Source organism: Lytechinus variegatus, chromosome 4 (genome assembly GCF_018143015.1).
Source record: "Lytechinus variegatus isolate NC3 chromosome 4, Lvar_3.0, whole genome shotgun sequence".
NCBI classification, from domain to species: Eukaryota; Metazoa; Echinodermata; class Echinoidea; order Temnopleuroida; family Toxopneustidae; genus Lytechinus; species Lytechinus variegatus.
The window spans coordinates 32,589,614-32,605,731 of NC_054743.1; the positions used below are offsets into that span (position 1 = coordinate 32,589,614).

The 16,118-nt window shown below is 38.5% G+C and overlaps 1 protein-coding gene across 1 annotated transcript; it reads left to right on the forward strand.

Moving 5' to 3' along the window:
• The first annotated feature begins 4,550 nt into the window (after positions 1–4,550).
• On the forward strand, positions 4,551–13,691 carry LOC121412659 (runt-related transcription factor 3-like). Its single transcript, XM_041605435.1, has 4 exons — positions 4,551–4,934; positions 8,168–8,269; positions 9,497–9,676; positions 11,358–13,691. The coding sequence occupies exons 1-4, from the start codon at positions 4,598–4,600 to the stop codon at positions 12,062–12,064; spliced, it is 1,326 nt and encodes a 441-aa protein (XP_041461369.1). The 5' UTR covers positions 4,551–4,597; the 3' UTR covers positions 12,065–13,691.
• The last annotated feature ends 2,427 nt before the right edge of the window (positions 13,692–16,118 follow it).

The window sequence follows — 16,118 nt, forward strand, 5'->3', positions numbered from 1 at the left end:
AATTTCATTATTGTTTAAAAATAGTATCAGGGCCGTCGCCAGGGGGGGTGCGGAGGGTGCGAACGCACCCCCCTTCAGAACCAAAAAAAAGTAAATAAATAAAAAAAAAAAAACACCGGAGGGGGGGTAGGGATACTTGAGGGCTCTTTTGAAAAAGATCTGGCCGGCGGGCTATATAACTGCATGAAATTGAGTTAATACGTTGTTTTTGGTGTTTTTTTTTCATAAAAAGCACCCCCCCCCTAGAAAAAAGCTGGTGACGGCTCTGGTGGTCATTATACAGTGCGTATCAAAAAAAAGTTTACACTGAGAAAAAATCCTGTAAAATATATACATTTGTAATATCCTGAAGATTTTTCCACATTTTAACGTTGGTACAGATCCATTTAAGCAAAGGACGATACAACTGTCGAAAGATATTTCCGCTTGAGTGAGCACCACTTACTTTTGAAAAGTTAGTGAAAAATGACTTGCGCAGAACTTTGAAATAGTTATGTGAATAAAAGTAGACCTTAATCATGAATAACACGTGGAATTTAGCTAGTAAAATTGACTTGAAGATATCTTTTACCTTTTTTAATTTGTTTCCTTGCCCAAACCACTTCCAGGAGTGCATTGCGCCCCATCCCACTCACCCACACACAGAGGCCATTGTGACGATATTTGTTTTACACCGAACTGTGATTTACATAATATGGCTTAGGCTTGAATTTCATTTTGTTAATAATTGTCAAGCTTGGGAAAAGTGTGGAGAAACAAATATTAAATAAAAAATGAAATGTAAACCCACTTTAAATGATAAAAACTTATTTAAAAAAATGCTAGAGATGTCTGGTATAAACTTTTGTTCAGATTCAGTTATGTCCTCAGATCCAATTGGAACAAAAAGGGTAAAGGTTGTGTTTACTAAATGTTGAAATTTTAACTTGGGTGGCAAAATTGTTAGAAAATGCTTGAATGTATCCGTTTCACTTCAATTGACTAAAAGTGCAAGGGAAATGTATGAGAAATGTTTCGCAGGGTAAGTTTGATTTCGCCCTTTCCCCTTGACACAGCGTACAAACGAGCATTTCTGCGCAAACAGATTTCTGCAAGCTTTACGAAAATGGACAGTGCTCACTCAATTGTAACATAGTGTCAAAACTTTTACTTTCATTGGATAGATGAGACCAAAACCCAAGATTATATGTGAAAATATTACCCTCATGTTGTATGTTTTTTCATTCCCAGGGCTTTTTCAAAGTGTAAACTTTTTTTTGATACGCACTGTATAGGCTTTTTTGGTCGCAGGTTGTGAGTGCTTTCCATAGAGATATTAGTATTCATCTCTATGGTGCTTTCACTCTATAAATCTGTAGACTACTGTGTTATATAGGGAGGCAATAACCCCCGGGTTGCGGGTTCAGGGCCTGGGAACGATTTTTTTTTTCAGTGGGGGTGCAGATATGGGCTGAAATATCTCCTCAATGGTGGGGGACACAACTGAGTTTTCCATTGTTGTTTCATATACACACAAGACGATAAATATTTCCACAATCAAATAGCCTAATGCGAGCACAAAGCGCAAGCTGAAGATTTTTGACATTCGGCCAACCTAAGAACTGGATATTCCACTTTTTTGTAATCATGAACAGGATAGGAATATAACCATACAGTTGGTGCAGGCGCGAAGCGCAAACGAAAACAAAAATTAAATTTTAGACTTAAAAACGGGACATTCTATGCACTTTTCTAATCACATGAACAGGATTGGTGCGAGCGCGAAGCGAAACTCTTTAGATTTCCTAAATTGGGACACTACAGTATTCATGTTTCGTTTTTCATTTCATGTTTTTGAAATAAAACACAAGCTGCGTATATGAAAAAAAAATGCGTACGCGAGTTTAGATTTAGACCTAAAATCTGGGCATTCTAAATATTTCCCAACATTCTAACATTTTTTTTACTATGAAAATCAACTTAACGCGAGCACGAAGCGCGAGCTGAAAATATTTGATATTCTGGTCTGAAAACGGTGAATTTAAGCAATATTTCAAACACTGTGTAGGAAAATTCTGAAGTGAGGAGTGCGTTCCTACAAAACGGCGTTCATTTTCATTACATTTCTGCCATACCTACCAGATTTCCTGGGGGTCCTGCCTTTGGAAAATAACACAAGTCGCAACACCCCAAGGGGGTGATTGCTTCAGCACCCCGGCCAGACACTGACCCGCTTCCCAGGGTAATTCTATTCAGAAATTTGAAAGTCTATATCTATTTAGGTTCATAATAATCATGTGCTCCACATGCTATAATTTCACTTTAAAAAATTATCTCCTCGGTTACCAACTTCATGCGTAATTTTTTTTTCTCTCTTATTAAATTATTGACTATTCCACTGGTTTTCTCAATCTCGCGGAAAAAAAATCTTACGTATCTCAGTGACTGATCTCGGAATGAATTTTTTTTATTATCACCTCTAGTAGGCCCATGCACTTGACCCATATCTGGCAATATATACCTCCTGGGACCTGTTGCATAAAACTTTTTACCTGAGAAAACTCAGGTTGTTTTTACCGGAGTTTTTGCCGTGTGTTAAAGTCAATGGCAGAAATCAGACTAACCGTAGTTTTCATTTTTTACCAGAGTTTTCTCAGGTAAAATGTTTTATGCAACAGGCCCCTGGTCATACCTGTGAAATAACTTGTATGTTTCGATCATATCTCCGGCCTTGCCCACGGCGATATGCTATAGTAGGAAGTTTTGGTTGAATCAATCTTTGTTCATATTCCCTCATGTACCAACTTAGGGGCCCTTCTTTTGTACATTTTCTAGTGCTTGAATATCTGATTTTAAGTATGGAGTCCATACAACATGATACTGCAAAATGAGGTCTGATCAATCCTTTGTATAGGAGTAAAAAGTTCTCCTTGTCAAGATAAAGAAATATTATTATAATTAGATTAATCAATTAGCCTATTGGCTTTATTTATCTTTGTCTGCGCTGGTCAAGCTTTGTGTCAACTATCACTCCTAATATAAATCTTGACTTGTTTCAACTTTTGATAAATTATGTGTGGTCTCATGTGTAGAAAAAAGAATAATGAATTTAATGACATTGTATAGTCATTATATTCATTATTATTTTTGTACACAATCTTTATGGGTGAAACTTTAATAGCGATTTGTCAGACTATGAAGCAAGACGATCTAGTCTGCTTGTAATATCTCAGCATCATTGCATGCTATCTTGGTGTCGTCGGCAAATAAATAAATATTACTTGACGAAATCTGATCTGGCAGATTATAAAAATGCAGGGGTCCGAGAACACTCCCTTGTGGTATTCCGCTGGTAACATCGGACCAGTCAGAGAAATAACACACCATTTACACAAACAAGGTGCTGTCGACCGACAAGAAATGACCTGACCCACTCACATTATGAGCTTATAGTTATAGAAATGTCAAATCCCTCCTCTTTGGCTAAAAGTCAAATCATCTGAAAGTTAATTCCATTTCATTTAAGGACAGGCATCAGATAACATTTACTGTTATATAAGACAATCATTGTTGGGGTCAATAGCAATTTTGATGCCTGGATTTATATTTTGGATATGAAATTTTCTTTCGTTTGAAAATGTACATGGTATATGCTTCTTAACAATTTGTATCATGATAGCGTATACGGGGAAGCACTTGAGGTACATTGACCCCCCCCCCCGCGCCAAAAAAAGAGAGAGAGAAAGGAAGAGATTTGATAGTATTTTCAAATATTATGTCAACATCTATCAATTATTTTGATATTATAGATATCAATTTTTTTGCTCGCTCGCTTCGCTCAGTCGCGGCCATTTTAGAGATTTTGCCCCATAATTAATGCGCCATAATTTTTTTTCTTCATTACGCTACTGATTCATGTGGAGTTTTTTTTTCCATTCTGGCAATTGAGGGGTCAAAAGTATTATCTGAAATTAGATACGTAAGAGTTAACCCGGATGTGATGTGACTTTTCCATGAAACGCAGACTTCTGCCGTGACAGTGCCAGTTGTGTGATTACACCCTCGCGATGTCAGCTCGTATTATTGAGGTTAAATACAACATGTTCAAATCGGGATTCCCTTTTTTCGACAGGTCTGTGTTACGACCACAAATTGATACTTCGTTTAAAGAGCTCGTAACATGCCAAAAGTGACATCTCACCCAAACTTCTGTCGATACGTGTTTCGATAGTTTTTCGTTTGACTAATATGTTGTTCTGTGTCAACCGCTTATACAAAGTGCATCACGGAGTACACCAGTCCTTCTTGATTGTTGCAATATCTATAACTATTTATATCAATACCGTGGCGTGCCATCGCTCGGTGTCTTCTGTTTTGAGGTGGGGACTAGGGGGACTTTGAATCTGTGTTGGTGTCGTCAGGGATTCGCGCACTTCCGGTAACTTCGTACTTCTAATATATAGATCTATCATTTTATTAGAGGATCACTTTTAGTCACTGACGTTATACTAGAGATCATCACCTCGTCTTCCTTGAACTATAGGAGATGTTCTCGAGCTACCGCGATCGCGAGGATCAAAAGTAGCTAGGCTTTCTCTCCTGACGTGGATAAATCAAGATGACTGATGCGGGCTTGAAGAAGGGTTCGTCCGTTTTCAAAGGAGGTGAACGGTCTCTGATAATGGATGCCTTGTCGGACCAGCCAGGGGAGCTGATGAAGACTGAGAGTCCCAACTTCGTTTGCTCTCTCCTCCCACCCCACTGGCGGAGTAATAAGAGTTTGCCGGTTGCCTTTAAAGTGATCTCCCTTGGAGAGACGAAAGATGGAACGATTGTGACCATTGGAGCGGGGAATGATGAAAATTGTTGCGCTGAACTGAAAAATAATATAGCAGTCATGAAAAATCAAGTTGCCCGTTTCAATGACCTGCGTTTTGTTGGAAAATCAGGCCGGGGTAAGTAACAAAATATGGCAAAATATTCTTTAGTCAAACATATATTTCTGAAAGAAAACATATACTTGTTTTAATTTTGCTGCTCATACTAAAATTAGATGATTTATGTCTTGTTATATATTGGTTAATGGTCGCAGTACGTCTGTTTCACAGAGGCCTCTCCCTTTCGGCGACATTGATGCTCTTTAATTCATGATAGCAAGACATGAAATGTTTTCAGACATATAGCGCCGGTAGTGTATTTATTTTGAAGGTGTCTCGCTTAAATTTTCCCAAAGGAGTAGCCATTAAGAGAGTAATACACGTGTCGTTTTGTAAATGAACACTGCAAGCCTTATATAGCCGGCCAATAGATGGAGAAGGCCGGGTGCCCCCTCCCCATCTCTACCGCAAAAAAGGGAACTGAGAAGAAGAAATAGAAAGAAAATGGTAAAATGTCATTATCTGAACATTATGCCAGTATCTATTACAAAATAAGATTTTCATTTTTAAAAGGCACTATTTTTGCTCGGTTGGTTCACTCGCTCGGACTTTTTAGAACATTTTCCATGAGCGCCACTGACTGCAAATATAGGCAGATGTGAGAACTAACCCCATTTTTTAAGTCTTAAGGCGAGATGAAGGAAAATAATTATAGATAAGAAAGAGTATAAAATTAGCATGGTCCACAATATTATTAGGCCCTCGCACTAAATTCAAATTAAAATGAAACTCCCTTCATAAAAACTGATGTCAAATGAGAGTTGATGGTGGTTCTGGGAGAAATCTGCATCACCCCCACCCCACATACAAACACCAAACCCAGAGTAGAATTCGCGCGTTCGAAATGATATTTGAATTGGTTGGTTCTTGTTCTTTTTTATATAGGCCTACTTATATTTTTCAGAGTTTTTATCATTAACAGATATTCTTTTTTCTTGTCTTGATTCAATTAGCTGTTTCCTAAGGTCTTAGTTTGTAAATAGTCCATTAATAGCCAACGTGGCGGCCAACCCCAATACCGGTGCCGCCCCAGTCGACCAAGTTTGATGTTTTAATTGTCTCGTCTGTAACTACAGCCCTGGGGAGGGGCAGTCAAATGTTTTTCCAAACTTCCCTGAACGAGTTTTTCTCTTTGTGCAAAATAACCCCCTATACAAGTTTTTCGCGGGCTTTATTCACACACTTTGGACGCTAAACAAGTTGTCGCCACAATCTGACCCCGGGGAAAAGCTTGGGGAAAAAACATACCCTAAACACGTTTGTCTTTTTGGTCACGCGTGTGTATATACAGCAATATATTTGACCTCCCCCCCCCCCCCCGGAACGACAGTCTCTTCGTCACAGGAACCCGTTCCGGCTTGATATCAATTAAACATTCTAAAAACAAAAAATAAAAGCAAAAAATGGAGAAAGAGGAGAATGAAGAAAGAATAATAAGGAGTAGCAAATAAAGAGGCCTTGGTCTAATAGCCCTGTGATTTTAGAAAATGACGTCACCTCTATTTCGTCTGCCGCCTCCTGCATTTGGAACACCCTGATGCCGAACTAATGTGATGTCACTATTTTTAATAAAATATACATAAAACCTGCTTTATTCAATCAATCTCTCCAAAACCCCCAAAGAGTCAATCCCGCGGGAGGCAAAATTAACAAATTAAAAATCTTTAAGAATTTTGACCAATTTTCGAACGGGCGCAGCGCGACAGGTGACACCAATCAAACGCGGCATATTATTGCAAATAACCAGGTTCTATAACCTACTTTTTTTCTGAAAAGTGAGATAAAAATCACCAAGTGCACTTCAGCATGCAGTTTGATGAGTCCCTGGAAAAGAACCTCAAAATAATAAACCACAGCCGCTGGTTCATCTATTTTTTCCTGTTGACAATTAGGTCCAAACTACACAAGTTGATTATAATCTTGGCTCGTTCAGCATGATCTTCACTTTACTATAAACCCTGCCTCTTGTGGCAAACCAAGTGCTCGTGTGGTCTACCAACATTTCCCCTTCTTGAAACGTTCGTTGTAAAAAGAAATAGGGTGTACATGATTGAAATTATGAGATGATGATTCCAAACAGAATTTGGTGGTAAGAAACCTCTAATCTTACTCCCAAGGTTAAGAACCCCTCTGGCCCCTGTATCTGCCTTCCAATACAATAACTATATACTGAAATTTTATCCTCCTTTTATTTTTTTCTTTTGAACAACCAAGATAGCCATACGTAATTTATCTTTCAGTCTAGGGCTGCACGCCATAGCCAGGGACGGTGCCGGTATACTTCAATGGAGGGGGTAGGGGGGGGGGGTACGACAGTTACACACCCTTTATCTCCATACCCGTCTTTCTTCTTTATTTTCTTTACCCCTATTTGATTTTTTGTTTTTGTTTTACCTTTTTATCCCTCATTTTTACTACATCACTTTTCACTGTTCGCTTTTCCTTCTTTTTTTTTTGGGGGGGGGCTGTCAATTTTAGTGGCAATTGCTTCTGTGGTGATGACATTTGCCCTTTTTTGTGTTTTGCTTGGCAAAATTTCTTGTTCTCCACTACACCCCCACACCCCCATCCCCGGTCAATCCTGGATTTGCCCCTGTTTGTAAAACAATTCTCACGATATTACACGATGTTCACATCGGAATGCATTAACGATATGCCTAATCATCGTCATCATGGTTAATCATCGTGATTCGTCATCAAAACTGTATCGCAGTTTGACTAATGTTAATTCATCAAGACCGTATTTTGTTCTAAAACTTTGTAAGCGCAATAATGAAAGACATCCATTATAGAGAAAGCCAAATCTGTCATTCTTTACCCTTTTGTGTGTGTATGTGTGTGTGTGGGTGGGGGGTAATGTTAAAGACTGAAATTGATTTCACAAAGAGTGAGTATATCATCCAGGAATCATACAAACAAAAGGATGAATAATTTACTTTTTACCAGTGGCGGAATGAGCCAAAAAATCAGAGGGGGCTAGATATAGCGTATCGGGCAAAATTTATATAAAGTTATGAGAGAGCGAAGCGAATGAGCAAAAACTTTGACATTTTTATTACAAAAAAAAATCAAATTTTGTGATAGATTTTGACATTGACATTCAGCAAATAATGAAAAATTTCACCCTTTTCTCCCTTTTTTCTTGGTCATCAAATGGGTGTTTTTGGGGGGCGGGGGGGGGGGGCAAGTGCTCCCAAGCCCCCCATCTGTACTCCACCGAATTTTACTCTGTCTTTTCGCTTTTCATGCAGGGAAAAGCTTCACACTGTCAATATTCGTATGCACGAACCCTCCTCAGATTGCTACGTGTAACAGTGCTATTAAGGTAACTGTCGATGGACCAAGACCTAAACGTAAGTCATCTTGATCTGTGCCTAATATTTTATTTTTCATTTAGGCCTGCTTTTTCATACGTTTTTAGTTTTTTAGTCGTATTATAGGGCTACAAACATGGCAAGGATAACATTGTATTGATTATGAATAGAGCCATCCGGGTCACCCTAGAAGAAAACGGATGAATAGATAAATGTTTATCGGTCTTGTTCACTAAATGGTCACGGTAATTAACAGTTCCCATGTCAACCATACTATAATACTATATAAAACAAGCAAGTTGATAGTGTATGAACTTGCCCGTCACTCCTCGAACTAACATTCAGTCGAAATGTGTTTGTAACCTAGGTAAATGTCAACACTTATCAATATTGGCAATGAAAGACGAAAACCATGGAGTGAAAATGTCTGGCAAAGATTATTTGCGTGGGATGTAACTGGAGACTGATATTGTAATACTCTTTCAGTTTGATCTATTTTTTAAATCCTGATGCGTGTACTATCTGGGTGTGGAGAGAGTATTGCCTCCGATTTTGGATAGGTTTGTTGGGGGTATATTTTTTCCCTTTTTGCATATGTTATCAGCTGAAATCATGTTACAGGTGAATTGGCTAATTACCAACAGACATACCCTTTTGACTTCAATCTTCTTTAACTGAAAGGGATGGACAGAATGACATTTTCTTTGAAAACTCTCAAAATAACATATGTACCCTTCAATGATTCACATAACAAGAGTTCAATTCGTCACCTCTGACAGCTCGTCTAGGTTCATTTTAACATCCTTATTCCTTGTAGTGATCTATCTTTTGCTCGTTATGATTAAAAAAACCTATTTTGCGAATTAGTTTTAATCCCATAATTACGAATGTTATGACGAATATTGATTGAAGTATACAAAATCGCGCAACAAAACTTTTCCACAGAGAAACAGGGCGACCGCCGGTAATATTTTTTAAATAGTATGAAGCTAGGAATTAGCAAAAAAAAAAAAAAAAAAAGAAAAATAGGGGCAAAAAGAGAGCTGGAAAAAATGAAAAGAAAGAAGAATATCAAACAGAGTTTGTGGTTACTGTTACCCTATGTTGCCCCTGTTATTGAATTAAGAATGACGTAGTCACCTCATGTCGTCTCCCCCACCTTCCTGTAAGAAATAACCTGACGCCACCCCAGTCGAGCCTAAGTCAGAGTGTAAAGTTTACAAACATTATCTGACACAAGATCCTGATCTGTCCGTTTTATTCCAGGACCCAAGTCCAAGCCAGACCACGAACCTCGATGTGTCTCTTCCCTCATCGATACAAGCCACGCCCATTCTTGTGGGGTAGCTATCTCTCACAACCATGGCAACCAGATTGGAAGACAGCAGCCATTCATGAACCAGGGATGGATGCCCGGATGCTATCCTCTATCTTCAATTTCTACTGGTAACATTCTGATGTCATACTACGGGATTCATTATATGGCCGGCCTGCATGAAAGTAATTTGAGGAGAATTCAAAATACTAGTGGAAGAACAACACAAGAAACAAAAATATCACGTTCGGTCTTGAATATATGATAGGTCTAAACGTCTTTGTTTTATAAAGATCACTCAAAATCAGTTTGGATTTCATTGATAAAGAAAATTAGCATATAACTGAGAATATTTATATAAAGAGGCGACCAATTCGTCTTTGAGCAATATTATGGTTTAACGATGAACCGTTTAAACTTACGAAATACATTAAAGAGAGTCCCCAGAAGAAGAAGGGAAGATAGCTTGGCACCTGTCCAGGCTGTCTGCGTATAAGCGTAATACCTCTTGTTGGCTTATTTTCAAAATATGTGCAATGTCATCTACGTTATGCTCACATTTGTTTGATAATTCCATCAGACTTGTCACTTGGAGTTAGATAATTTTCATGGAGTGTCTTAAGACAAAGTGCATATAATGTCTTCAAAGTTTGACAAGCTGCTGTCAGAGTCACGACTGCGTCACTCCCGGCGTCACTATAACCAGATGCTAACAACAGGGCGGAACCCATTCTGTCCGAGATACGGAGGAAGTATGAGTGACTTCGGAAACATTTCTCGATCATTATTGTCGCAAATAGAACTTTGTAAGAAGCAAAAAAAACGACAGTTTCCCTTGAACATATCGAAGTTAGAGAGAGCCAAGAGTTTTTGGAGTTTATCCACATGTTCTCGGTTTTGGACAGGATAATGAATGCACTTGTGGTATGGCAGAAAGAACCATCGACGCCCGCATCGACGTTGGTTTTGGTTTGTCGTCCATCTGTTCCCTCTCTCCCCCGAGTCCATCCCCCCTTCTCTCTCTCTTTTCTCTATCTCTTTCTCTCTTCTACTATACGTCCGAAATCGTATGCATATGTCATCGATATACGAAAAGACATTATAAAATGTTTCTAGAATCACTAAAATCAAAAGAGGTCAATCATTGAAAGATCCCGATATCATAATGAAACCGTATTTCGCGGAATTTTCCAGAAAAATTACAAAATACGAGAACAAATTGAGAGAAATATAAGTAAAGGAGTGAGGCGAGGGGATATAAACTCAATTTTAGGTCGATCCCAAAAGAGAACACATGCCGACCGCCTCTATAGTTTTTTTTTTCAGGTGATTACGGGGGGGAAGAGGAGGGAAAATGACATATTAATGACATGGAGGGAGAAAAGAAGAAAGAAGACATTAAACATAATGGGTAATGTTAAGTCTATACCACTATCGGTATAATATAATTTAATTTTTAAAAAAATATGAAGTCACGTTCGTTATGTTGTGTGCCCCGGCCATTAAAGTACGCCGCCCTCAATCAAACTAAAGAGAAAATTTGGAGGGTGAGATAGAGCAATAAGAATCAGAGAGGGAAAGAGGAGAAAGCGATGACACCATATACCTTCCCAACTGAAAATCGAAGCAAATGATATAGGCTTGATATCGGTTGCGTGTTGGGATTTTTTATTGTCCATATCCCTCCGCATCTGCTACCCACGATCGCTTACACCGCTAATGATGTTAACGACAATAAATTCTAATTTCGCAATAATTCTTAATTGTTTTAACTATAATAATATCTAAACCACATTCATTTTTTTTCCTCAGATACTTCCCAGCCTGGAATTCATACGAGTCCATATCTATCATCGGGTCAGCATCCTACTACTGGCAACTCATCTACTCATCCTCCGCAAATAAAGTCAGAACCACCCGAGACAAACTTCGTCCAGCAGAACTACCCACAGTTCATCTACCCAACGCAACCTGAGGATGTACCATTCAACCCTCCTACAAGCACCATCTCAGGAGTAACACCCGAAGAAGCTCCACATCGGGGCATCTTGCCGATAGCACCAAACCAACTTCCCTTGCCGTTTCAGCCTGCTCAGAATGTCTTCCCCAGCTCCAATGCTGTTCCGGTGACTTCATCTGCATACCCGATTTACCCCCACCTCTATCTGTCATCCTCTTCATCTCAGTATTGTGGTGGTTCTCTGAACATGCTCCCATCAACAAGGTCAGATGAAAGCCGCAAGTTGGAGGATGAAGAACCAGCTAATTGCATTTCCATGGAAACCGCAATTCACCTTCCTCATTCTGCTCCAGAGATGTCTCCGAGTTTCGGAGGACATCCACAAAACCCAAATGAACTGCATGAAGCAAAAACGGTAGACGCACAAAATATCGGCATCGAGATCATTCAACAGCATCCTCAAGGCATGACTAACATAGCGCCAATCCAACAAACTGTTCTGGGACACTTCCCACTCATGTCAGATTCGAGAAAAGAGGAGTTTTGGAGACCGTATTAAAGAACCTTTGAGCAGGCACAGATCCGAGGAAGCACTCATTTTATGAAATCCTTGATCCTCACCTGCTTCTTTGATTTCTTTTTTTTTAAAGAAAGGTATCCACGAATAGTTTATGCGATGGAAAGGTTGACCAACATCGGAAATGGACCATTCCATGGAAATGACACCTTTCCTTTCACGATGAAAATATCGTAACGAAACATTTTCTTTTCTTATTCTTGTTTTCTCATCTTTCGTGTTTAAATTATTCATAATCAGTGTTTATCCGTAAAAACGAATATAATTGAATAGATATTTCTTTTGATCTGATCGTCACGGGTTCATAGTTTATATCATTAAAGAATGAATTGGCATGACGATATATTGTTTGTATAGACAATGTCCATCAATGAGAATGAAGTATTGCAACCGGCACATCTATATCTTCGTCAACAAGGTGCTCAAGATCGCAAGGGCGTGTATATAATTTAGTTTTTACAGACATATACATCAGTCAGCATGATCAGGGTTTTTTCGAAGGGGACGGAATCTACAACACAGAAAATTCATTATCAAAAGCCCTTCACGACAAAGCAGTCCTTGTCGAAATTGGCGAATCAAAACAACAGTTTTGTCCTGGACTCAGTCTGGACAAACGACATTATTTGCAATTATTCGTCAGCTCTGAATCTTACGAAAATCATCTTTCCGGGCTCACCAATTTTCTACAAATACCTTTTCTACAAATACCTTTCAGCTATTCATTATTGTGATTTTGCATCTGGGACCAACCTTTAACGTTGTCATCCGAAAGACGTGACCAGGGTTCGAACCTCTGCATCCATTCCCAATTGAATAGCAGATACATTGGACAAAGCCCTGCGCTGATAAAAGTATATTTTTTTGCATGACAACTTCGTTTTTTTCTCGGATTAACTCGGAAGGCGTGAGACCAGGGGAGCATTTCATGAAAGGACTTGTCGGACGTTTTATCCGTCAAGTCCCATTTTATCCGACAGTTACCATAGTAACAGTGCTCCTTAACCAATCAAAATCAAGGGAAATTGTCTGATCTGACAACTTGTCGGAGAAAAAGAATGGCTTGGTGTACTCAACTAAAAACTGTTGTGTACGGGCGATGCTGTTTGGGCCGACTGTCCCTCCTATTTTCCAAGTTTGATGTAATCAAATTAAATTAATTTATTTTCCATTAAGAATACGAGTAAAACAAAGACATTCAACTTGATCTAGAAACGGTAGCCCCCCCCCCCTTCCGTTCCCAAATCAAAGCTTGCGACGACTGGGTTCCTTTACAAAGATAAACAAATTTACTTAGTGAAGAAAATCAGAAAATAAAAAAGAAGAAGAAAAAAATTAAAAAATGTCTCGGTCGTGGAACTTGATATATTGCCCCGTACTTAATTATTTATGAGAAAAAAGTGACATCCCCTGGCTTTAGTTCGTCTTCCACCCGCCCCTTAATCTACCCTCTCTTTTGACATACCGTGACATACGTGTACACGTATAGATACTACATTACTGATTATCACTTTGTCATTATTTCCATATCAATCTCAAAGATTATGTAACGCATGATTTGTAAATTCACGTTTCTCTGATCATTAAAAGCTACATTTTTTAAAATTCATATTAGCGATTTCGTTTCTGTTGTTTGAGGAAAACGCATGTGCAAATGTTATGCAAAGAAAATGATTTACCGATGAAATTTTAAAAAGAATACGTTGTAAATGTGTCGATCTGTCACCTATTCGACTTGTAAGCTCCTATTGCGTAATATCAGGGGCAGCGGAACCGGGGAGCTTGGTGGGCTTCAGCCCCCCCCCTTTATTCCAAAACCGTGTACAAAAAACATATAAATGACCATCTGATTGTGAATTTTATTGCATGGTCAGCTCCCCCCCCCCCTTCATAACCGTTCTGCGGCCCCTGCGTATGTCATTCATGAATGTTTTCCTTTACGAGGGAAAGTGACTCATTCGATGAGAGAAAGGGGGTATAGAGGGAGAGAGAAAAAGGAAGCAATAGCGAGAGTGGGGAGAAAGGGGGAGTTAATATATCACCGAAGATCAGGCAAATGTGCATCATAAACAAATAAATCTACTGTAACTCTTGTTCAAAGAAGGGTCAAACTAGTAATGCGAGGAAACTTGTAGAGATTGAACGAAGAAATTTTGCATTTTAATATTGGAATGTGCACTTCAAGGAAAATCAAGCCTTTGGAACAATATAGTTTGTGTGCAAATGGAACAATCAAAGAAACAATCAACGAAAGTTTGAGAAAAAATTAATGAATATTAAGAATGTTATGAACATTTGAAGTTTAGATCATTATTGTAATGTAAATCCTCCCATTGGCAATGCGAAAAAGATGTGTGATATCACATGTGGACAATACTTTCCCATTGCTTTTGTATATATTTCAATTAAAATGCCTATTTTATCACATCTATCTGTAGATCATTAATTCTTTATATAGGAGGGCTTGTAATACAGAATTTCAAAGAAAATATCATGGATAAGGAGTTTGTATCACCATAAGAAAGAGCAAAAAAAGAGACATTTTGGGGGTATTTTATAGTCCATCGAAGGGAAAGTTATGCACTTGTGACATCACACATATCTGTCGCATTGCCAATAGGATGATCTCCATAGATTAGTGATCGCAATATTCAAATGCTCGTAACTTTCTAATTATTTTTCCGATTTTTCTCAAACTTTCTTCTTATTCTTTGAATTTTCTCTTCCAAACAAGCCCACTTGTTCCAAATAAAATGCAAATTTATACCGTAATGATCAATTAAAGTTAATCTTACACGCATTCTTCAAAGGAAAAAAAGGGTCACCATCACTCCCCCACCTCACGCCCCCTCAAAATAACACGACGCGCCGTTGTATTTTCTATATAAGTGATGAGTATACCCTATGAAATAAATAGACATAACATTTTACCATCAATAAGTGGATTGTTCTCTGTTAGGCAAATTAACAGCCCCAACAAGCAATATGTCCCATCCCATTTGAAATAATACGACTCCTCAGTTTCTAGTCCCACATGAAAGAGACTCTGAATGCCTGCGCTCTTATTAAAATAGAAGATTCAATGAAGGAGACAGGCCTTTATTGAAAAAGATCACTTATACTTCTTTCTTTCCCTTGTTATATATGCGGTTGTAAATTTTTCTTTTATGCTCATACGATTTATTTCTTTTATGTTACTTTGATTCAAATTCTTTGCTAATATTCCAATGATTTCTTTTATGTCCACGTTTCTTAACTTTTAATTTTAGTATGTTTCGGCATATAAGTTATTATATTTGAAGGCTTTACCTTTTATGAATTTCTGTATATAATTTTTCTTGTGACGGCCTCGCTGGATAGCAGCTATGATTGCGGGAAACTGTATATTCAGTGTTTTTAGATGTGAATGAATAAAGTCAACTAAACAAACTTATTACCAGGGAGGGAGATGATTCTGCATATTGGTGAACTATACATGATGTACACGAATCAGGAGCGTACCTAGGATTTTCCACAGGGGGGGGGGCAAAACCGTCCGCCGAAAAATTTGACAAGCAAAAAAAGCTCGTCAACGGGGCAAAATAGGTATTCAAGCTCGCCCGTCAGGGGGAGGGGAAAAAAGGGTTTTCAAGCTCGTCAGGAGGGGGGCAGGGATATGTCTTTTGCATATTGGGTTGTGACTCGTCAGGGGGTAGACTGTCCCCCCCCCCCGTAGGTACGCTAGTGACACGAATGGTTATATAAGGGTCACGTGTTCAGTCAAGCATGAGCAAAACATTTCGAGAGAAGAGCAGAGGTAAAAGTAAATGTTCGACCTTTTTTAAATGAAAACTTTTCATTTTGAATAGGTTAAAAATCAAATCAAATCAGAAGCAAAAACCCTAACCTTCTAAAAAAATTTTGCTCACATCGCTTCGCTCTCTGGCAGCCTTATTTTGTGGTAGATTTTGACATGAAATATATTCAGAAAATAATACCATAATCACTATTTTTGCTTTTCTTTTCTAATTAACGGTGACCTAATTGTTTTTTTTCC